The following is a 23,470-nucleotide window of genomic DNA, read 5'->3' as shown; positions in this document are numbered from 1 at the left end:
TGTGACCGGTTATTTCCTCGGCCTATTAAGTCAACCGTATCTATACTTTATATTCGTGATCTTTTAAAAACTAGAAAAGGCTCACATTTTCTTTTAAAGATCCAAAATTTTGTGCCCAATGGGGAACTTAGCTTTTCTCGGGAACGCTGACTTACAACACAAGTCAAAAGTGCCTTTCCTCCTTCTGTTTCAAGCAAAATAAACAGACTTCCAGCAGGGAGATGGTTCTTGTTCACAGGTTGCTGCTGAAGCATTATTATTTGGGGCATCGTACTTTGGAATTCAGCATGCCAAAATCTTAAAGACCATTAAGAAGATATATCTTATAGAAGGTTGTTTTTTTTGTTTTGTTTTGTTTTGTTTTGTTTTTAACCCAGGATTAGCGGGGAGGGCAGAGCTACTTGATAAACTTCAGGTGATCTAGCAGTTTCTAGATATGTAGCCACTTTTCTTTTTTAGTTCCAGTTATTTGAGGCTTAGTAAAAACCAAGAAAATATTCCGCCACGTGTGCCATAGCCTCTCTCTCCTGCACAGTTGCTGCTTCAGTACAACTTCCTAGGTTGTATCTGAATTTGTATCTAACTTGACTCAGAAGAATTCTAGAACACTCTTAAATATAAAGATGACTAGTAACAGGATAACATTCTCATGAAGGAAATTTTTCTTCTGCTGCTTTGCCTTTAAGGTACTATCATGTTTTCCCTGAAGAACCGTCCTTTGGGGGAGAGTATGATTAATCAAATCTTCGTTTTTTCATGATCGAGAAAAAAGAAAGAAAGAAAGAGAGACAAAAGTGAAATTAAGTTTTTGTGTAACTTAAAAAGTTTTCGTGTAACTTTATTTCCTTCTCATTCCTAGTATCCAAGGGGTTAATCAGAGATCTTCATCCATTTCTACTCTAATTGGGAAGTAGGGGGTGGTGGTGGAAATCATTTCAGGAATGAAATGAAAATTGCTAGCCTCTACATGCCTAAGGCAAAAAGAGAAGAAATGAAATCTCCTGTGGGCTTGCTCAGTGAGGGGGAAGAAATCTACATCTTGCACTTCGCTTCATGTCATTGTTCCATTTGCCACTCTTAAATCATGATCTCCGGGACAGTGTGGGACTCAGGAGAACGGGTGTGCCCAGGTCGCTTAGACGGGGCCCACCAGGCAGCTTCTGGCCAGTGCTTGTCCTTCATTCAGCTCACTCTGGAGTTTGACAACTCAACCTGGTGTGTGCAGACAAAACTGGAGCCCCTACTGGCATGTTTGGTCAAGTTGTCATCTTTCCTCCTTAGAAGCCCATTTCATCATGTAGTGTCTCCAGCAAAAGAGTTCTTGGCTAAACAAATAGTGTCTACTTTAGAAGTGGTAAGGGATGTTAGATCTGGAATATTTTTCTCTAACAAGTAAGATGCACCCTAAATCAAGAACTTGACAATCACAGAGTGTCTTCTAATTCAATGCTCTTCAAAGATTCTTAAAGTCAGCATTTATTTAAATACTTTCTGCTTGCCCTTTTCCAAAACTTACCCTAGAATGCTGTGTTAACCCCTAATGCTTTGAAGTTCTCCTCAAGAGGTGTATCCTTATAGGAGTTTGACTTGTTTAAGATAGCTAGAGAAGCAAGAAAAATGGAAGCACTTTATAGTCATTAAACACCAGCACACTCATTGGTCAGTAGTTCAACTAGAACTTCATCTGGGGGCTCACTTGTCATCACGATAGAACAGCCATCTGTTCCTTTGCTCTTAGTATTTAGGAAAAAAGAGCTACCTTCTCTGCAAAAATGTGTAATAAAAAGTCTTCAAGTGTTGGGGCACCTGGGTGGCTCAGTTGGTTAAGCATCTGACTTGATTTCAGCTCAGGTCATAATCTCAAGGTTATGAGATCGAGCCCCTTGTTGGGGCTTGGTGCTGGGTGAAGAGCCTGCATAGGATTTTCTCTCCCTTTACCTCTGCCTCTGCTCCCCCCTCCTTAAAAATTAAGTTGTTTATACGCTTAATCATTTTTAATGATTTTTTGGATGGTGATTTAATGATTTCTGCATATTGCTTTCATTGTACATACAAGTGTAAGTTGGAAACTAGCTAATAGATGTTCAGTTTTTAGATTTTTTAAAATTTAATTTTGTTAAAAATTTTTGCCCTTCCTATCTTTCAAGAATAGGTGACCCCTATAGCATTAGTATCATTTATTCATTCCAAAAAAAAGGTAGCAAATTTGCTTTGATTTTTTTGAAAAATACATTTTTTAAAAGATTTTATCTATTTACTCATGAGAATCACAGAAAGAGAGGCAGAGACATAGGCAGAGGAGGAAGCAGGCTCTGTGCGGGTAGCCCAATGCAGGACTCGATCCCAAGACTCCAGGATCACAACCTGAGCCAAAAGGCAGATGCTCATCCACTGAGCCACTCAAGTGCCCTTTGAAAAATAGATTTAAATCATAGCACTTTTCCAAGCAAGCACAAAACAAGCATATCAAAAAGCTTAAATCTTAACCACTTTTTGATCGAGAAATAAGCAACGATATATCATAAGAAGTTTCCACAAAAGTTTTTAATATCCCCTTTCATCATGTGTATGGTACACTATTCATAAAAATATGATTATTACCAGAACATAGTATTATTATATTAATGTAATCTGAGAATATGTAATCATTACAATGCAGATCTTAGGATTTTTAAAAGGCAGAAAATATAATTATGTAATTAGAGAATGGAATGAGCACTTCTATTGTTGCTTTTTTAAAAACTGTTTTTTATTTCATACTACAAGGTGAAATTTTAGGGCTTTTGTGGAGTGTGATAATTCCATGGCCCCACAACAAAGCAGAGCAGTTAGCCCACTGTTGCATATGAAATTCCGTTTTCCACATCTACAGATAGCGGGATTAACATGAGAGGATCTGCCTTCTTACTGGAGTGCCTAGAGGACACTCTAAGACCAACATTTGGCAATTTATTATTTAATTGATCATTATAGATTTCCCAGCAATTCCTCACAGATACCTCCATTGCTTATTCCCTCTTGATTCTTGAACAGAATCCCAGGTCTAGGGCAGATGGTTGATTCAGCACCCAAGATTTATCTCAAACTTCTATGGTCCCTCTCTAATCATTTCTGCTACAATTGTGGCAAATTTCTCTACAGTCTGTGGGGGACCAGTGGTAGGACAATTGTGACTCTGTGTTTCTCTTTTTCCTTCTTTCTCTCCCCACTCAAAATCCAAGTTCACACCAGCCGTATGCTCACCTAGGTCAACACCAGACCAGGTCAATTTCTCACAGTTCCAAGTGGCATTTATGTGTAAATGTTCATGGTGCTGAAAAGACTCTCATTTTTGTAGGCAAGGAAACTGAGGCTAGGTCGAGGCATGTATCTACGTGGCCCTGAGCCATCTGGCTAGTAGCACACTGAGGCTTCCTTCTAGATATGCGTCTACCACTGAGAGATAAGTTGGGTGCCCCTATATCAGATATACCAGGGATTATGTTGGTTGCATGAACCATGCTGTCTTTCATCCAATCATGTCGCCAACAAATTCAAAATTTAACTTCAAAAGTTCACTCTTGCTGTTGGGCAGGGGCCAACATCACAGGGGGCCACTCACTGCTCTATCAGCTCACAAGGGGTCATTGGGCATATTTTATCAAACTGACCTACACTTCATCCCCAGCCCTCCTTCCTATGTCTAGCAGTTCAGGGACTGAGTAAGAGGACTCACCTAGTTATTTTTAAACACAAATATTGCCTTGCAGAGAAAAATCATATCTTCCTATTTCATAATTCCCCCAGTGAGAGAGAACAGGTAAATCATACATACAAAGAATACAATAAACTGCTTCCCTGGGGGGAGGAGAGTTCACTGCAGAATAATGTGCGGAATGACTTGGGGAATGAGGCACGAGACTCCTGTGAATTCATTCTGACATTTGTTCATTGATTTTTTTTATTCAACTTAGTAATATGGTGTGCTGTTTCTCATTCATTGCAGTGGGAATGGTTTTAAATATATTAACAGAATTTTAGCCTAAAGGAAAACAGACTTAGAAGTTACAGCTGCTTTACAGACTCTACTTCTATCACCCACCGGAAAAGTTTGCTGCTGTAATATTCTCCAGCTAGGAGGCTCAGAATCATGGGAAAGCACATAAACTCACCTCCCTGTTCAGCAGATTTAGAGACACTTCTTGATACTTGGATGCTTACCCCTAGCACTGGAATAGGGATATCACTCAAAGAAGAGACCAGTTTCATGCACAGAGTGGTTTCTCAGCCTTTCATTGGAAACCACCTTCTGTTCATGGCTAATGGAGCCAAAGAAAATGTGGAGAAGATCTACAACCCTTCTAAATCTCCACACATCAGCCTCTTGATTCTGTACTCAACCCACAAGGCCAAGGGGTGGAAAGCAGGTACATTTGCCCTATAGAGATGTTTGAACGTTCAGAGATTCCCAGCAACCTCTGAGGATCAACGCAGTGAGATAGAGCCAGTGGCTTCTGTCACAGATCTGGCCTCATGTATTCTCCTTTGTTATTTTTTTCTGAGCACTGGAAGAAAGAGACATGGATCCACTCCATAACTTAGACCAGGAGGCCAAACTGCCTCACCAGTTTGAACTACTCATGTATTTTAACTAGATGATTGTCAGCAAATTGATGCATTGAGTGATTTTTTGGGAGGAAAAAAATGCTGTATTTCAAAATAAACCTGTTTATGGGAACTGTTATTAGAGAATGAGTATCATTTAGCCACTTTGCCATCCTATTTTAGAATCACGGTCTATTAAAAATAGAACTTCTTGTTCTAATCCATGTTGCTTACATGAAATTCATAGGAAACTAATCTAGTTGTAAAAGAAAGAGATAAGAGGTGCTTCAGTCATATCCTTTCAGAGCTCATAGAAACCCAAGCTCTGTTGTATAGGCTGAGCCCTCCATGGCTGGTGGACGTTACTTAGGAGTGAACAATTCATGGGGTTAACTTGTGGCTCTCCTGTGGCTATGAAGCTGCAGTAGTGGTGTTGACAGTGGTCAGTAGGCTTTTGCAGTTCAGTTGCTGTCACTGTGTGTGTGTCCTTCTGCCTTTTAATCAATCAAGTGTATATCGTGATACAAATGCTGAACTTTGCTTCAGGACAGCCCAGAGGGAAAATATGAGTCAAGAGAGATGCATTACCTAATGGGCTTCACCTTCGATGGTTCAAAACAGGGCTCACTTGAGCACTGGCAGGATAGTAGCAAAATTGCTTTGGGAAGGGAACTGCGTCTTGAGTGGTCACTCTAGAACTGCCCTGTCCAAAATAGGAGCCACTTGCCGCAGGTGACTCTGGAGGGCTTGAGACATGGCCGGACTGAATGGAGATGTGCTATAAATGTAGAATGCACACAGGACTTTGAAGACTTAGGGCAAAACAAACAAAGGAAAGAAAGAATGTAAACTACATCAATGATTTTCATATTGATTATATGTTGAAATGAAAATGCTCGAGATACACTGAGAGAAAGAAAATGTTATTAAAATTAATTTCACTCATTTATCTTTACTATTTTAATGTGGCTCCTAGAAAATTTTAAGTTTGCTTTTGGCAATGTTAACAAAATCTTTTAGACACTGCAGGCTCGATTGTTGCCAGACACTGAGCAGGCGCTCTTGCCATCTCTGAGTGTGGTTGCAGTTCCAACACTTGTTGGAAATATGGGATCTCAGGTGCCACCCAAACCTGTTGCATCAGAATCTGCACTTAACCAGATCCCCAGGGGCTTCCAAAAACACGTTAGGTTTGTGCAGTGCCATCTAGAGATTCACAAAGGAGTAAGCAGCCTCACCAGCAAGGTCTTCAAAATCTAGTAGTTATGTGTTTGCATGAAGGTGAGGGTGAATCAGAAGACAGTAAGACAATGATAGAGTTGACATTAAGCCCAATAAAAGATATCCCTGCTCCCCAGTGATCCAGCACCAACTGTGAGGCAGACAAAGTAGTCAAGCAGACAGGAATTAAAATATCAGCTTTATCATCAAGGATTTGGGAAGAACTCAGAATGAGGCTCTTTGCCACTGAACCCCAGAAATAGAGACTTACTCATTAACACACAGGCAGTGCTTCCCCAAAACAAAAAGGGGAGGGGAAAGGTATGCTCAGAGTACTAATTTTCTATTGCTGCCACACTACCAAAGTGCCACAAATTTAGCAACTTACACCACACCCGCATATTAGCTCATAGTTCTGTAGGTCAGAAGTCCAGTTGGACTCAAACGAGTTCCCAGCTCAGACACTCACAAGGCCAAAAACCAAGGTGTTGGCCAAACTGAGCTCTTATCTGGAGGCTCTTGGGGGGAAATGCACTTCTGGGCTTCAGTAGGTTTTTGGCAAAAAGCAGTTCCTTAGGACTGCAGGATGGGGTCCTATTTCCATGCTGGTTGTCCGCCAGGGGTCACCTATAGTGACTGCTCTCCATTCTTGCACATGGCTCCCTCCATCATCCAGCCAACAGGGCACGCACATCAGATCTTCTCTACCTCATTTCTGCCCTAGCCTAGGAAGATTCTGCTTTTAAAGGTCTCCTGCAATTAGATCAGCTCAACAGGATAATTGTCCTTTTGGTTGACTCGAAGCCACCTGATTAGTAACATTAATGATGTTAGAAAAATTCCTTTTGCCGTGTAACATGGCCAGGTGTGACAACCCAACCTATTCAAGGCCCTACAGGTGAGGGTGAGAAGTCTTGGGGGTCCATTTTAGGATTCTGACCACTATGCCTGGTTTCTATCCCCAAAGCAACTCACCAAGCAATTTAATCTTTTATGGTGGAGGATGAATGAGCCCTTTTGGCAAGAGGCCAAGAGTTTTACACCAAAGAATGTCACTCCACATAGAAGCCAGGAATGTCACATATAGAAACCTGAAGTCAGAGAAGAGTTGGTTCCATTGCTTCCCTCCTACCCACTCTACTCCTCAATATATTCAAATAGTTCTAAAACAACCTAAGATATAGTTCAAGGGTTACTCAGAGGACATGGAGAACACAAGGAAGCATATATTTGGTCCTTGAGAGAAAATTTCACTCTAAGAACAGGGATCTGAGCCCCCTCCAACATGGGGATGGAAGGTAGCCCTTAATCCTGCAGGACCATAAGAAGAGCTTACTCTGAAGTTGGGGTGCATAGGGGATGCATTCTGCTACAGAATCAGCAGACCAGTGGTATGGGAGAGTAATCTGGAAGTACTATAAGAAATTAATAGAAACTCCTTTATAGGAGACCTTTTCAGGAGATCTGGCAAAAGTCCCTAAGAACTCGAAACAGAATGATGGCAATAGGGCTGGAAAGTGTGTGTGTTGGGGGGGGGCGGGGGGCACAGATTAACACAAAGAAACCAAAAAGAGGACCTGGCAGCAGGTTGGATGAGATCAAAGTAAATCCATGGATCCAACCCTGGAAACCAGGAGATGAATGTGCAATGGGCAAAGCAAGAAGAACTAGGTTGGGGTGGGAGCTGATGAGTGTGACCTTCAGAAAAATGCACACGGCAAGTGTTAATTTTCTCACAGGTCTTCTTCCATCTTCAGCACACACACATGCACACATACAGCTCAACTTTGGGTTTTCCGTCTCCTTGCCACCCCATCTTTTCCCACCCTCCTCCACTAAGCACCTACCCCCCCCCCCCCGCCACACACACACACACTACAACCATTTGCTGCCCCTCCCATCATCTGCTCCACTGAAACGTCTTCTAGCAAAGGATACCATGGCTCCCCCAGAAAAATCCAAAGTAACTGTTTCAGTCCTCACCCCCATGGCCCTTCCTTGGCCTTGGCCTTTGAGACACCCTTTCCTCTTGAAACTCCCATCTTCTTTTGTTTTGAAGACTCTACTCTCTCCTCTTTCTCTTTGTAGCTCAATCTCTTTGGTGGTTCCACCTTTTTCTAACCAACCCCTTAGATGCCAATGATCTCTGACTGTCAATGCTCCCTTCTTCCTGGACACAGTCTCTGTACAATGTGAAACCAGTGCAGATCTATGAGGACGTCTGCCCTCAATTCCTGGCTATTTTCCCCACAGCTCTGTTCTGTTCATCGAAAGCCAGATCCTCATGTCTACCTCCAAACCCTTCCTCTTCTGGTCTTCTCTACTGCTGGTAATGGTGCCTGGGCCAGAAGCAGGGGAGACTCTTCTCTCCTCCCCCATAGCTGCCTCTTCCATCTCCATTGTTCCCACTTTAATGCAGATGTTCATAATTCCTCATGTGACAATTGCAGTAGCTCCCCACTCATTTCTACCCCCTCCTACTCATCTATCCACCTCTGACAAATTTACTTCCCTCAAACATGTATTAATCAGATTGTTCCCCAGATCTCAAGGCTTTGATAGAACCCATTGCCCTCATGCGCAAATTGCTTCAGGTCTATAAGCTGCCTACGACCCATGTTCATGTCTGCCAGCACTGCATTATTTGTGAGCACCCCGATCCCAAACTTACACTCCAATTATACTAGAACTGACATGTTTCTGTGATCCATTTCACAAATTCACGTTTTTTCACACTGATCCTTCTGCCAGGAGTGCCTTCTCCCCTGTCCCGTTCTACCTCCCTAAACCCTTCCTCCAGCCCTGCCAACCACCTGGTAAAAAACCTACCTAGCCTCTAAGAGTCACATCAAGTATCACCTCTACTACAAAGGAAGGTCTTCCCAAACCCACCAGGTGGTATGCTCTTTTCTTTTTCCAGGTGGGATGATGTCTCCTCCCACCATCTTCCTGGAACCATGACACTCTGTGGTCACTCAGCAGCAGCCATGACACTCCATTGCTCTTTTGTATTTGTCCTTTGTCACCAACTAGCCTAGCACTCTGCCTGGCACACAGAAAGCTTTAGAGAAATGCTAAAGGAAGAAGATCAAATACTTCATATCTGGAAAAGTCCCAAAGATGTCACTTTGGTTTATTTTTAAGATTGTATTTATTTATTTATTTGAGAGAGATTGAGAGCCCAAGTAGCAGATGGGACAAAAGAAGAGGGAGAAGCAGACTCCCCCCTGAGCAGGGAGCCCAACTGGGGGCTCCATCCCAGGACCCTGGTATCTGAGCCGAAGGCAGACAGTTAACCAACTGAGCCATCTAGGCACCCCCCAAAGATGTCATTTTGAACATGTGGAGGCAGAAAAGGACTAGAAAGCCATTTAATATTTAGTAAGACTTTAAAAGCTAAACAGACCTTGACCTACTCCTCAAAATCTGTGGATGGCCAGAAATAACTTCATACTGTGACTCCTAAATATTTGAGATTTGCAATGTGCAGAATTTCAAGGATAGTGTCTAATGGAGATGATGAGACAGGGAAGCATCAAATTGACAGATGAGTTCAGAGCTTAATTTTTCAGAGCTCTACCGAGGATACCTATAAAAATACACAGCTGTAGCCAAAAAGAAACATAGCTCATCATTCATTCAGACCCATATGTGGACGTGTGTGTGTGTGTGTGTGTGTGCACTCACACAGAGTGGAGTGATTTTGTCAAGTTTCCTAAACCCTCTGAGGGTGAGGTTCCCCATCTGTAAAATGGGGGTGGTAATGGCATTGTGGCAAGGATCCACGGTACTGTTGCCGCATGGTAGAGAAAAGCATTTTGCGCATTACCTGAATGCACTTAGCAGCATTCAGTGAGAGGAAAGGAGCGAGAAAGATCGGGATGGAGGGAGACAGCTGGGGGATGAGTTAGCCAAATTGAGCTCTTGCTGTCATGAACACCCTAGACATGTCGTCTCTTACACTTTAGGTTCAAGCACCTTTAACAACTCTTTGGGCACTTGATGGGATGAGCACTGGGTGTTATACTATATGTTGGCAAATTGAATTTAAATTTTAAAAAGACTGAAATTAAAGGGAAAAAAAAAAAAAAGAACAACTCTTTGGGCAAACAACTGCAAACCTCCACAGGTGCTACCTCACCTGGAGACTACCCCTTCCCCCAGCTTAATGTGTGGGCTATGTCCTTAAGGCTACTGACACAGGGGGCACCTGGGTGGCTCAGTGGTTGGGCAGCTGCCTTTGGCTCAGGTAGTGATCCCGGAGAATACCCGGACTGAGTCCCAAATAGGGCTCCCCGCAGGGAGCCTGCTTCTCCCTCTGCCTATGTCTCTGCCTTTCTCTCTCTCTCTGTGTGTCTCTCACGAGCGAATAGATAAAATCTTGAAAGAAAAAAAAGGCTACTGACACAGGACAAACCAAGGACACTTCCAACAGGCACACCTTTCAAAATTCACTCATTTTTGCCCTTACTTTTAGGTTAAAAAAAAAAACAAAACAACAACTTGGGTTTTCTCTGAGAACCACTGAAATGTTAGGTGTATAAACAAACCATTTGCTTTTCTACTTTGCTCCTTCTGTTTCTCAGCCTCTGACATGGAAAGGCTTCTCGGGGTCTCAGGAGAGAATTTCCAGGGAGGTCGGTTCTGCTGGGTCTCTTTAGCATGAATTTGGCTGTCAATATTACTGTTGTGGATTCCTCCCATGCCTATGAAAAGTGAACTTCCTAACTTCAGGGTACATTTGATATTTCTTACCTTATCGTTCACAAGTAGTGCAAATGATCTTTTTCCCTGCTCTATTTTTTAAAAATCTTCATGGAGTCATTTTTTTTTTTGTATGTACATGCACACCACAATCTTGGCGGGGTTTTTCTGTTTGTTTTTTCTGTGTGTGTGTGTGTGTGTGTGTGTGTGTGTGTGTGTTTAAGGATGCTCCTTGGACACCGTACCTATTTAATTGCTTTACTCTTTCATTATAGAGCAGTCCTTCAGAACCCCTTATTATTTTAGTTGCTCTTTTTGCTTTGGCAAAAAAAACATAAGACTAAAGAGCTGTAAATCTTGTTCTCCTGCCTATTTAAACAGCGTCTGGAAATCTGAAATAATTACCTCCTTTTTTTTGTTTAAAAAATTTTTAAGATATATTAATATTGTGGAGTAAAGTTGAAAGCTTTAGGTCCGCAGTATTTGAAATGCTCAGATCCTAAGGCTTTGAAAAATGGTTTATTTTTCATGTTAATCATTCAGTGTCGAACGTTATCAATATACAAGGCTGATGCAGTAGTTTCAAAATCAGAACATTGCATGTACGTATTCAAAGGAAAGAAAAGTAGCTTCAGATGACTTTGCTTAATGGGTTAACTGCTAACTGTACCTGCAGCAGTATATAGGAAGTGATTCATATATGGATATGTGGATATATTATCACACGATGGTCATTTTCAATAAAAATTGATATCATCTGTTATTTCAAGAATGAGAAGTTTCAGTACAAATAATCTGCACCCCTAGCAGAGGGAAGGAGAGTAAAGCGTGCAAGGAGGAAATATTTCTAAACTGTCCTCTTGGAAGTAAATCATGGTAATGTTTACCTATCAGTCTGCTTCTTTCAAAAGATGTCTTCAAAATTGCTTATCTTCATTGCTTTAAAAAACTTCTGTTTTTACATCTTGCATTTCACCGCTGCTGTAATGCCAATTTTCAAGTGTTTTGGCAGTAAGTTAGGGTTTGGTTTTAATTTCACCTTGAATTCTGATTCACTTTCACATTCTCCAAATGAATTTCTAATGTTCATAAATAAATCACACTGGCATCACATACAGAGCTTTAAAAAGGTGATCCTATGAAAGATATTCAGTACTAGCTAGCAATGGAAAACAGTGGTCAAAGTCCCATAAAACCATGTGCAAATGTAACAGTTCATTTGTTATTTGCTGGTTTACTGTTTTAAGCTATTTTTGTGCCAAAGCAGGACAACATGCTGTAAAAATCCCCAGTGCTAAAAAGTCTGAGGGGCAATCAGCCAACAAAAAATTAAATCAAATTAAACAAGTGGGGGAAATTTAATTTTTATACTTGCATGGATTACAATTAGAATGGAATTCATCAACTATCAGTAAATTTGGTGCTTGCCATCAGTATATTTATACAACTTTTATTTTCCTACTTTCTGTTCTTTCAGAATGCATACATGGAATGAATCCATCTAGAGATGTTCACGGTATGTTGGATTCCAAATCACATTTTTAATAAAATATGTACGTTCATATGTGCATATACATGATTTTTTAATCTATGTAAATCTATAAGTAACTTATGACATAAAATAGCCAAATAATTAAGGCTTTTTTTTTTTGCTGATTCAAAAATACTTAAAAGCTGTTCTTCATATTGCAAATATCAAACCATATAAAACATTCCAAAGAAACTTTAAATGATACCTTCGGTTCTACAGAGTAGTTTACCACAGATGTATTCTGCTCTTATTAAATGACTCTATACAACTCTCTGGAAAAATGGAGCTTGGCTTCTATCTGTTATAACCTAGTTTATTACCTTTGTTACAACAGTGGCAATGCAAAATTTTTATGACGGTAAAATGTTTAGTAAGCATCCTAAATTTGAATTGTACACTTGGGAGCTGCACAATTATGATGTCAGAGTGAACAACTCACACATCGACGACCACATCCTATGGAAACACTCACATGGAGGAAGGATGTAGCGACGGAACGAAAGAATCCTGTCCCCAAAGTAATTAGGTTTCAAAATTAAAATAATCTCAAAGAGGGGAGAGGGAAATGTTTAATTAAATTCCAGTGTCGAAAACTGGATGGGGTGTAGAGCAGGTTATTTGCACAGACACTCACATGTTACTCTTCACAAAAATGTTCTCCATCCTTGTGACATTACATCAACTGCACCAATTTGGTCCAGAACCACCAGCAAAACACATCCTCTGGTTTTTATTTCATTGAAATGGTCCACCGAAATAGAAATAATTTTTTTCTAGAAATATTACATTTTTAGAAATGTAATTTTAGAAAGATGTTACTTAGAGGAGAATTTTAAGAGAATGGTTGAGATTTCAATCCTATCTTTAGGCACATTTTATTTTTTGAGAGGGTTTTAAAACAGCACAAAAAAAGTAAAAATATTTAGATATTTCCTGAGACCACTTGCGGATTTACCTGAAGTTGAAGAAAAGCATCAACGAGCTGTTATTTTCCCCCATGAAATTATCTTGCTTCCAAATTTTGCTAACCAAATACTACTTTAAAAAATGCCCTGTGAAAACTTCCATTTCATTCCTGTTATGAGCATTATTGGAGTTTCCCCCCACGCAGCAAATTTGGAAAGATCCGTCATATAGCATCCGCCCAACACCTCGCTTCGTTGTATTTTTTTTTTTTTTTTGTATTATGACAAGAGGGAGTTTTAGTATTATTCCAGGAGTGAATGTGGTCATGTTTCCTTTCTTAGAGAGGCAGAGGAAGGGAAATTCTATATTGCCGCTACAAGGAGCGCCTTTGGTGGAAAAAGAGTTCTTCGTTTCGTATGCGATGTTCAGGAACTTTGTGAGCTCTGTAAAAAGCCCTCCAGACTAAGGGCTTCCAGGTACATCTCAGCTGAGCCTCCTGCAGCCCGATTTGCAATGCATTTTAGCTCCTCTGCAAGGAGGGCTGCAGTGCTTTTTGTTAGTTTGTTTCTGGTTTTCCAGGGTGCACCGCTCTAAGTAAGCAGTTACAGCCAGCGCAGGTCCCGGGAACCTCAAATGCGCGGCGGCCGGATTTAGAATAAATCAGCAAAAGCTTTCCTTGCTCTTATCATCCTTGTCAACGTTCAAACTCGAGATTTATTGGTTGAAACTCGTAGCTGAGCAGCGCCCAGGGGGCCGCCGCTGAAGGGCTTGCTGCACTCGGTGCATCTAACCCTGTACCTCTCCCCTAAGTTAGGGAACTTGACCCCGCCCGGGGGACGGCCGCAGAGTCCGGCCCGCAGCCCCTCGCAGGGTTTAGGGTTTCAAACCGCCCCGGCCCCCGGAGGAGCCTCCTTCTCGGACCTTTCCGCCGGGCGAATCACCCCGGTCCGCTCTATCCCGGAGTCAGAGCCCATTTTCGCCGCCGCCGCCGCCGCAGCCCCGAGCCCTGCCCTGCGTCCGCGGGGGGCCCTGGGGATGCACTTGCGGGCTGTCCCCGGGAGCGCTCGGCCGGCTCGGAGCCGCGGCCCAGGGGTTCGGAGCCCGGGCAGGGGGCGGCGCACAGGGAGGTCTGGCAACTGCGCACTCTTTGGAATCGCTGGGCCAAGGTGGAGGGAGGCTTTTTTTTGGGGGGGGGGGGGGTTGACTGCTGAAATGCGGCTTCCTGAAAATCGCTTTTAAGGAAGAATACGAAGGAGTCTTCTGAGACCCCAGACCCATTAAAACAAAACGCAGCTGGTTGCTGGTGGTTCTCGGGAGTGTCTCGGGTGCCCCGGAGACGAGCGAGGGGGCGGCCCACCTGGGGACAAGCTCGCAAAGGCCGAGGGCCCGGCGCGGTACCCGGGACGCCTGGCGCCCCGCGGGTGGAGAGCCGGCCGGTCGCGGGGTGCGTGCAGAGGGGTTTCGGGGAGAGACCGTGATGCGGGCGGGTCAGGATGCCGGAGGCCCCCGCCCGAGGGTTCCCGCGCCACCAGCTCCGCCGCCGGGGTGGCAGGGGCAGGACGCGCCCGTTTCCAGCCTTTTCTACCCAAACTGGAGTTGTTACCGGAGCGGCCCAAAGGCCGGGAGGAGGGCCGGCGGAGTCGCGCGCCATCGGGGGCGTTCCCGGGCGCCCGGGGCGGCAGCGAGGACGGCTGCTGCCCCCTGGCGTCCGCCCCGAGCCCGCGGCCCGCAGCGTCTCCCGCGGGGCCGGCGCCAGCCTCCCGGCGGCTCGGAGCGGCCCGTGCGGCCTCTCCGGTCCTGGGGCCAGGGAAGCAGCCCGCGCGCCCGGGAAGGCCGCCCCCCCCCCCCCCCCGGCTGGCCCGCCCTGGCCGACGCCTCCGTTAGGCCCCAGAGGCAGCGCCGAGGGAGAATCCGGCGCTTCGGCGCCCCCAGCACCCTAGCCGCGCGTCCGCAGCCGGGAAGGAGGCGGCGGCCGGAGGGGCCCCGCGGGGGGCGGGTGACGGACCCCTGCTCCGGGGAGCTGCAGCGGAGGGTCCCCTGTTGGGGGTGGGGATGAGCGCCCTCCCCCGGGAGACGGGCGGCCCCGCCGCTGGGAGTGGGGCACCGGGTGGGTTCCCCGGGGAGCCAGGGAGCCGCGGGGCGCGGGGGGTGGGGGTGGGGAACGGGCCCTGCGCGCCGGGGCGGGGCCCTCTAAGCTCCGCGAAAATGCCCGCGGCGCCGCGGGGACGGACGCAGGGGAAGTTCCCGCCCGCGCGCAAAGCCAGGCTGGGTGCAGCACCCCGGGCCGCTCCGGCGCGCGGGGGCGGGGAGACGAGCCAGCGCCGTTTCCGGGGAGCCGGAGGTGGGTGCGGGGCTCGGGCGACCTGGGCCCGGCGGTGGGCGCTCGCGCGGCCTGCGCGGGGGCCGCCCCAGCGGATGCTTTCAACTTTCTTCCCCGTCGCTGGCTGTTCGGGGTCGCCTTTCGGATCAGGACCCTCCTCTGCTCCCCGCGAAGCACAGCCCGGCGGAGCGCGGCCGCGGTGCGTAAGGAAGCCGCAGCCCAGACGCGGTGAAAAACACCGATGAAAGCAAACCGACCCGAGAGAGAAAACTAAAAACACAAAACCATGTTGTGGAGACCGAGAACCTTCTGGCCTCGTTAAATGAATCAGCGCCACTTCTCTGCAGCTGCCCCCACCCCCACCCCCATGGCTACGGTGGCGCGCGGAGCCGCTCTCCGGCCCCCTCGCGGCCGAATCCCACCCACGCTGGGGAAGCAGAAGCTCGGCCGTGGGTGGCCGCGCAGGACCCGGGGCCGCCCCGGGTGGGGGGGCGGGGGTGAGCTCCGGCGCCGGGCCCGGGAGCCTCGCGGCGGCCGCTGCATCTCCAGGGCGCTAGGGGCGCCTCCCCTCCGGCTGGGCTCCGGGCACCGCGCGCGGCCCGAGCCCTCGCTGCGCCGGCCGGCGTCCTCTCTCTCCGCGTCCTCGCGGGGCCGCGTGCGCCCCGGGGCGGGGCCTCGGGCGGGGGTGCGTGCGTGGATGCGGGCGCGCGGGGCGAGCGGGGAGGCCGGGCAGCCTGGGGCGCTCCGCGCGGGCGGCGTACAGTAGCGCGCGGCGGCGGCGGCGGCGGCGGCGGCGGCGGGGGCGCGCGGGCCAATTCCAGGAGCCCGCGGCCGCGAGCCGCGCCCTGGCTGATACCGGAAAGGCCCGTGATTGGCCGGCGGCCGCCCCTATGCAAACGAGCTGAGGGAATGGAATTCCTCGGGCCGGGCTTACAGTAAAAGCACGTTCATTTCCAGGCACTCTCATTCATAGAGCCAGCGGGCGCAGGGGCACGGGCGCCCCGAGCCGGACCAGCAGGGCACACGCCGCCCGGCCTCGCGCCCACAGGCACCGCGTCCCGGGGCTCCCGGGGACGCCACCCTTGCTGCTTCTCCTGGACCGCCGTTGGAGCTACGATTTTTTATTTTTTTCATTTTTTATTATTTTTTTCCTTTTTAACCTTTCTCTCTTACTTTTGAATGAACTGGCCTCTTGGCTGGATGTTTCAACTTCTTTCCTGCCGGTGAACTTTTTCCCCCGGTCGTTTCCTTTGCCAACTGCGGGAGAACGTGTGCCGCGCGTCGAGGCGAGCCCGTGAAGTTGCGTGTGCGTGGCCCGTGTGCGTGGGAGTGTGACTGCGTGTGTAACTCGAGCCACCCCGTCTGTTCCGACCTGCGCTGCGGAGCCCACGCTCCAGGCCCGCTCCACCTGCTGCGGTTTCGCGGTGATCGTAGGTACAGGCGCGTCCCGGCGTCTAAGCCGAGGGCGCTGGGGCGACGTTGGAGGAAGATCAGCTCGCTACGGCCCAAGTCGGGCTGACTCGCCGAGCCGGTGTAGACAGTGGCTGGCTTCGGAAGAGTGCGTGTCTGCGTGCGTGCGACCCGGCTGCGGCTCAGCTCCCACCAACCACAGGATCAGCCACAAACTTAACCAACATCCCCAAACCCGAGTTCTCAGATGTGGAGAGCTGTACGCTGAGTGTCATCGACTTGGACTTTTATTATTATTATTATTATCATCATCATTTTTTTTAAAGATTAGCTTTTCTTTGAAAAGCTGAGTTTTCTGAACTGAGCGTTTTGCCAGAATTTATTAAGAGAACATGACAAGTATTTCTAGCCCAGCCCTTCTTCAACTACTGAAGCTTATTTTCAAGGCTACTTAAAAAAAAAAAAAATCAGCAGCGAACATTAATGGATTTCTGTTGTGTTTAAATTCTCTACAGATTGAATTGTAAATATTTTATGAAGTAGAGCATATGTATATATTTATATATACGTGCACATACATTAGTAGCATGACCTTTGGAAGTCGCAGCTCTTGCTTTTGAGGACCGAAGCCGGTTTTGCATGATCAAAGTGGCTCTGTATATGGAAGACACTCGTATATTTTGTGTTGTCTTGGGACTTTAGGCAAAACTCACCTGAAAACAAAAACAAAACAAAACAAACAAAAAAACCCTGACAGGCGTTTAACTACTGGAACTTCCAAATTATGTATTGGCTGGCCCGTTTGCTCTGCGTATAAATATTTTAGAAACTGTATGGGAATTTTGCCTCCGGGAACTTTTTTTTTTTTTTTTTAAACAGCCAAAGACTGAAAGTTAAACTCTCAAAGCAAGACTCAGAAGATAGCCTCCCTTGGCATTTGACTTTGGATTCCAGTCGCCCGATTTTTTTTTTTTTTTTTTTTTTTTTTAAAGCATTAGGCGATCGGTTGCTAGGAGCCCTGCCTGGGTCGGACGGAGGCTGCCCTGCAAAATAGAACTTTCCCCCTCCGGGACTGTTAGTGACTTCGTCTCCCGCCCGCCTCCCCCCAGCCCCCCGCCCACCCCCGCCCCCCCTGCAGCAATAAAGGGCCCCTGAACTTATATGTTGGTCTCCCTGGAGCTGCTCGCCGAGGATCCGCGCCCTCGTCGCCGGCTGGTAGGAGCTGTTTGCAGGGTCCTAACTCAATCGGCTTGTTGTGATGCGTATCCCCGTAGATGCCAGCACGAGCCGCCGCTTCACGCCGCCTTCCACCGCGCTGAGCCCGGGCAAGATGAGCGAGGCGCTGCCGCTGGGCGCCCCGGACGCCGGCGCCGCCCTGGCCGGCAAGCTGAGGACCGGCGACCGCAGCATGGTGGAGGTGCTGGCCGACCACCCCGGCGAGCTGGTGCGCACCGACAGCCCCAACTTCCTCTGCTCCGTGCTGCCCACGCACTGGCGCTGCAACAAGACCCTGCCCATCGCTTTCAAGGTACTCGGCCCGGAGCGGGTGGCGGGAGGACCGCGGAGGCCGGGGGGCGATCCGGGAGGCCCGCGGCCAGGCGGGCGGGGCCGGGTCCTCGGAAGGGGCCGGCGCTGCCCCCCGCGGCCCCTGGTCCATCCTCCTGCCCTCGGGACTCGGGGGATGCTCGGTTGCCCTGGCGATCCTGGGGGGGGGGGGGGTGTGTGTGCACGGGGACGGGGGATGAAAAACATCCGATTGCCCCCCAAAGACGTGCACTGAGGGCCGGTCGCGACCTCCCGGACCTCCCGGACCGAGGTCCTGAGTTTGCACAAAGTAGGCAAAGTTATACCCCAGCTCCCCCCCACCCCCCCACCCCACCCCGGCCTGCCTGCCTGCTGCCCTGCTTCTCCCCTCCCCACCCCTGGCTTGACACCCAAGCCATTCCGCTTCCCTCCCGGGGAGGCATCAGGAAATAAAGATACTTTTAGACTTTGGGGTCAGTGAAGATAAACTGACAAGGAAAACCTGTCCGGGCTTCCTCCCCACCCGCACCTCCTCGGTAACAGCCCCGTCGGAATTAGCATGTCCGAAGTCCACGGAGGGCGTAGTTAACTTTGCAGAAGTTTTCTTCGGGAGACTTTTTGCAGCCTCTAGGCTGCTCCTGCCAGAAGCCGCGAGCAGCGAGCCCCGTCTCTTTTCCCGGAACCCTCCTGAGCCTTATCTCCCTCCGGCTCAGCTAGATTGAGCCCCGGGGCCTCGAAAGGTGGCCGGGCTGGCTCCTGCGGGTCGCGGTGGGACCCCGCTCGCAGCGTGCGGGTCTGGGGAGGCGGGTGGCGGGGACTCAGATGCACGCAGCCCCGGAGGTTCACTTCCACCCCTGATCTTGCCCCAGCTTCCAGCTGCCTTTAGAAACCTCGGCCTTCATCGCGGGTGTATAAACAACACCCTGCGTTTTTAAACAACCACTGCCCCCCCCCCCACACACACACACACACCCCGGCTGCAAACAGTAGAATTTTAATTCTGGCGGTGGGGATTCTATTCTTCTGTCTTGAGTGAGTGGGTTTAAGAAGGGGCAACTTTTTAGTACAATCTGTAGTCATTTCCTGTTCATTTAAAGGGCTAAGAAAAGCAGGTGGAGGGGGAGGCTGTAAAGATCAACCACTCTTTTTTTTTTTTTTAAGATAACTGTGCCCTTTAAGGGGAGATGAATTTAATATAAGTTTTTTTTTAATGGCTCCAGGCCTCTAGTGGATCTTGATCTAGTTACGATGGACAGTGTTCACCTTTCTATAAAGTACCGTCGGAGTTCTTATATTTTAAGCCTTAGGCACCTTCCGAAGTTACATTAGGATCCCTACAGCAAAACAAAATGTGTAGTTGGCTTTGTCTGTAGAAGTGCCCCAGTTTTCTGAAAGCAGAAGTTTTTGAGGAGGAGGTTGAGCAGCCCCTGGACTCTTTCCCTGTAGATTTGGATTGAGAGCCCGATTCAATTTTAAATCATTCTAAGCTCTTTGCATAAACAGACTCCTCTAGCTAGAGGACAGGACCGAGTCCCCTCAGTGACAGAGGACTTGACAGGGCTCTGCCCCGGGGCCACTTTCAGATAGAGAGCAGAGGGAGACAGACGGGCTGATGATCAGCCCCAGGGTCATTTAAACCTGGTACCCCTGACACGCCAAGGGAGTGGGTTCCAAGAGATCTGTGGCTTCCTTTAGGGGTAAATCAGGATCTCTTGTGGATGTCCCCTCCTCTGCCAGGGAACCAACGCCCAACCATATCAAAACACTCAGCGATTCATAATCTTCAGGAGGAGGTGAAATGATGTCGTTTCTCAAGCCACCCCAAGAAAAGTATTATTTTTTTTCTTCTGAAAGACTGAAAAAAAAAATCATATAACTTGCTTGTATGAGCAAGCCATCAGGGAATTCTTTTTCAGTAGAAATCTTAGTAACCAAAGAGATTTCTTTTTTCAAAATGACTTTTTGACAATTCACTTAAAAAGAAGATCTGATTTGTTTGGCTGAGTGATAGTTTGTAGTCTCCTAAATGGCCGAGGCATAGTTCTCTTGAAAAAAAAAAAAAATGTTCGAGGGAGTCTTGAGAACATATGGGAGAAAGGGAAGGACAGCGGGGGAAATGAGGCCACTTGGGTAATATCTGTCACCACTGCGTCCCCATCAAGAAAGGCCTCTTCCTGAAGGAAGCCTGCTCACTCGCTGCACAACTGAAGTAGCTGATAGAATTTTCAGGGAGGGAATAAACCCAAAGGTTAGGGAGACAAACAAGCTAACCCTCAAAACGGGACTGTGTCTGGGTTGATTCCTCCTGTATCCTTGGCCCCACTCTGCCCTTAGCCACCTACCCGCCTCCCAAACAGTTTCCAGAGAAATTAGGACTTTAAAATGTGGATTTCACATAAGCCCCAGACAATCTTTTTAAGAAGTTAATCAGTAAAGAATGGTTGTGTTCCCTGTAATAAGGAGGAGAGAATGTGAAACAGTGATAGAGTCTGATATTGATGAAAAGAGCATTTAAGTGATTCTTTACCAGTCTTTTGAAATCCTACGTGTAAATCCCCTGCTTTCATCTTCGAAACTAAAGGGAGATTTAAAATTCTGAATTTTCCTTAAAATAGATTAAACTCTTCCTATTTGCTTATCCTGGGCCCCAAAATATGCCCCCCCCCTTCATTTTTCCCATGGAGCACCTTCATTTTTTAGCGTAGAAAAGAGATATATTTTACCACTGGGAAAATCTTAAATTTGCTTACATGTTACCTACGATTTACAGAAGCAGCCTAAAAAGCTATATATATATATATATTTTTTTTAATACTGCAATATTACAGTTTGTTTCAGCCCTGGTACACACCAGAGTCCAAAGGCATAAACATGCCGTCAGCAAGTTCAGGGGTTTTGGATGCTAATAGTCATATTCTTTCCATAAGAAAGAAGTAAGCAGGGTTTCTATCGGCAAGATTGCAGTCCCTAGGTATGCATTAAATGTCATCTTGGCTGAATTCTGGGTTCCACTCCACAGCTTTCTTTGAAACCCTGGAAAATTAAGGGATTTGAAATAAATGAATTGTAACTGTAATTTCAACCTAATTAGAGTTGTTTGAAATGCCAGTTTGAACCGTGAACAGACTAGCCAAGAGCAGTGTGGGGAGATCCATGCAGTACATAGCAGGGCTGATATTTTGCCCAACTTCCTGATACTTTAAAAACAGAGAAGTAAAACAAAATATGAGATATCCTTTGGCCAGCAAGTCCCTTCTTGTCTGTTTGGTCTGTGTTAAAATGTAAATGTTTGTGTTTCCTTACCTATTGTTTATAGCTTTTCATTCCAGTTCCTTCTTTTTTGTGTTTGCAGTTAGATTTTTTTTTATTCTCTTCTTATTGACTATCAGTGGCACAATCTGTATCAAATTAGCAGACATGTTAGTTTTAATTTTTTTAATTTTTTAATCCGGTCTAAGTGTGCTTGTTAACAATTAGATGATATATACGTTATTAGCGTAAATTAATATTCTCCCCTTTCCTCCTGCCAAAAAAAAAAAAAAAATCCCTCTGAGATCAATAAAAAAACAAACAGAAAAACAGTCATCGAGCACCCGAATATCTTGGACTTTTGCTTCATTTTTTAGAAAGACAGAGGAAGGAAGGGTTAAACTCCTAATTTTGTTAGTCTTAAATTCCAACATCAACAACCTTTTCATATTTAGCCACCACGATCATTTTACTCTATATTTGTTTCTAGTTGGTGAAGGTCTCGTGAGTTTGCCAAATTACTGACAAGGATAGTTTTGGAAAGATGAGAGAGGCGCAGGCATGGAGCCCCGTGAGAGGAGCCAGTGGGAGGAAGGTGATTTAGTGTTCATTTTGGAAGATATACAACTAGATTTACTTACTTTAACCTCTTACAGATCCTGCCCCAACAACGAGTTATTCAGTTTGAAAACCACATAGTTAAGTATACAGCCCCTGTATACTTACTAAATGTTGGATTAAAATAGAGAAGCCAGGTCATCACAGGGAGATGGGGATGAGGAAGTAAAAATATGTGCTCAAGGAGGGCATTTCAACACTGTGAGCTAATTTTACAGAGGGAAGTGAAAATAGTGAGAAAAAAAAAAGGAAAAATTTTTAAGAGGCAGAAAAAAGCAGAATAAAGCAAGCACATTTTGTGGGAATAGAAACGAAATGGTAAAATAAGTAAATAACCGATCAAGGAGATTTATTTCAATGATGTTTTCGAAACAAAAGGGAATTGTCATATTACTGCTCTTAATTAAAAGGCAACAAACACATTTATAATGGGAACTAAATATCTAATTAGAGAGCGCTTGGGGAGTAAATAGCTGTGTTTTTAAATCTCCTTCATAGAAAACATGCCCAGCATTGGGATGGAAAGGATTAGAAAGAAAGATAAAAGGCCCAGGCCGTGCTCGACAGAGCAGGTGGGATAAGGCAGATGAAGAACATGCCTCCCTCTTGCGGGCTGGTTCTCCTGGTCCTCTAGTCACTTGTGGTGAGATGGCTCATCCTTCCTGTCATACTCTTCAGAATCTGAGCTGATGCATCACAAGGATTAAAAGCAATAGATGGTCACCTGGATGACACCGGGAAGGGGTAGTGACCAAGCAGGCAATGAAGATGGGCATTTCAAGAAACAATGGCCTTGCTATTGTACCAGGGAGCCTAGGGCAGCCTCATTTACAGACAGAAAAAGAGGATTGAAAATATAAGTATTACCCCAAAATTACGTAGTGATGATTAGGTAAAAAGGAAGAGGACTCACTGGAGAATTCATTGCTATTACAACTCAAATACAGAATGGAGAAAGGGCTTATAGAATTCAAACGATTAAAACAAATTCCCTACTGACTGAGAAAGTACCATGAAGAATATCAGAAGTGATAGGAATAGATACAAGTTGGGGCATTTTGATTTGAAACCCTATGACTGCTTTAAAAAATAAAAATAATGAAAATAGAGCTAATAATAATGGTCTAGCTCCCCTACACACACACACACACACACACACACACATCATTTCCAGAAGAATCAAATGATGGCCAAGAAATAGAATTAACTGCACAAAGCAGCTTTAGGCCATGCTCTTCAGAGCATTTTACCTTGAAATTACTGCTTTTTAATCACGTGAGTATAAAAAATATTTATCCACCAGTTTCTTCAGTACCCCTGTTAGGAAATCCACCCCTATTCAATTAAATTAAAGGCATTTTTCTTGAAAATAAGCTGGGTTTGGAGAAAACCTCAGTCATCTA

The 23,470-nt window shown here is 46.3% G+C and overlaps 1 protein-coding gene across 6 annotated transcripts in view; it reads left to right on the top strand.

Annotated features, from left to right (window-relative positions):
• RUNX1 (RUNX family transcription factor 1) overlaps positions 1–23,470 on the top strand; it is a 254,069-nt gene that overhangs the window by 141,897 nt on the left and 88,702 nt on the right. For 4 of the 6 annotated variants that reach the window (XM_072806880.1, XM_072806877.1, XM_072806875.1 and 1 more), the window contains exons 3-4: positions 11,987–12,025; positions 17,951–18,204. In XM_072806880.1, the coding sequence (XP_072662981.1) occupies positions 11,987–12,025; positions 17,951–18,204 (293 nt within the window). The remainder of the gene's footprint in view (positions 1–11,986; positions 12,026–17,950; positions 18,205–23,470) is intronic. The other 2 variants (XM_072806881.1, XM_072806878.1) reach the window with 1 other exon arrangement.

Source organism: Canis lupus, chromosome 30 (genome assembly GCF_048164855.1).
Source record: "Canis lupus baileyi chromosome 30, mCanLup2.hap1, whole genome shotgun sequence".
NCBI lineage: Eukaryota > Metazoa > Chordata > Mammalia > Carnivora > Canidae > Canis > Canis lupus.
Note: the sequence above shows the minus strand (reverse complement) of the source record. Positions and strands in the feature narration are given on the sequence as shown.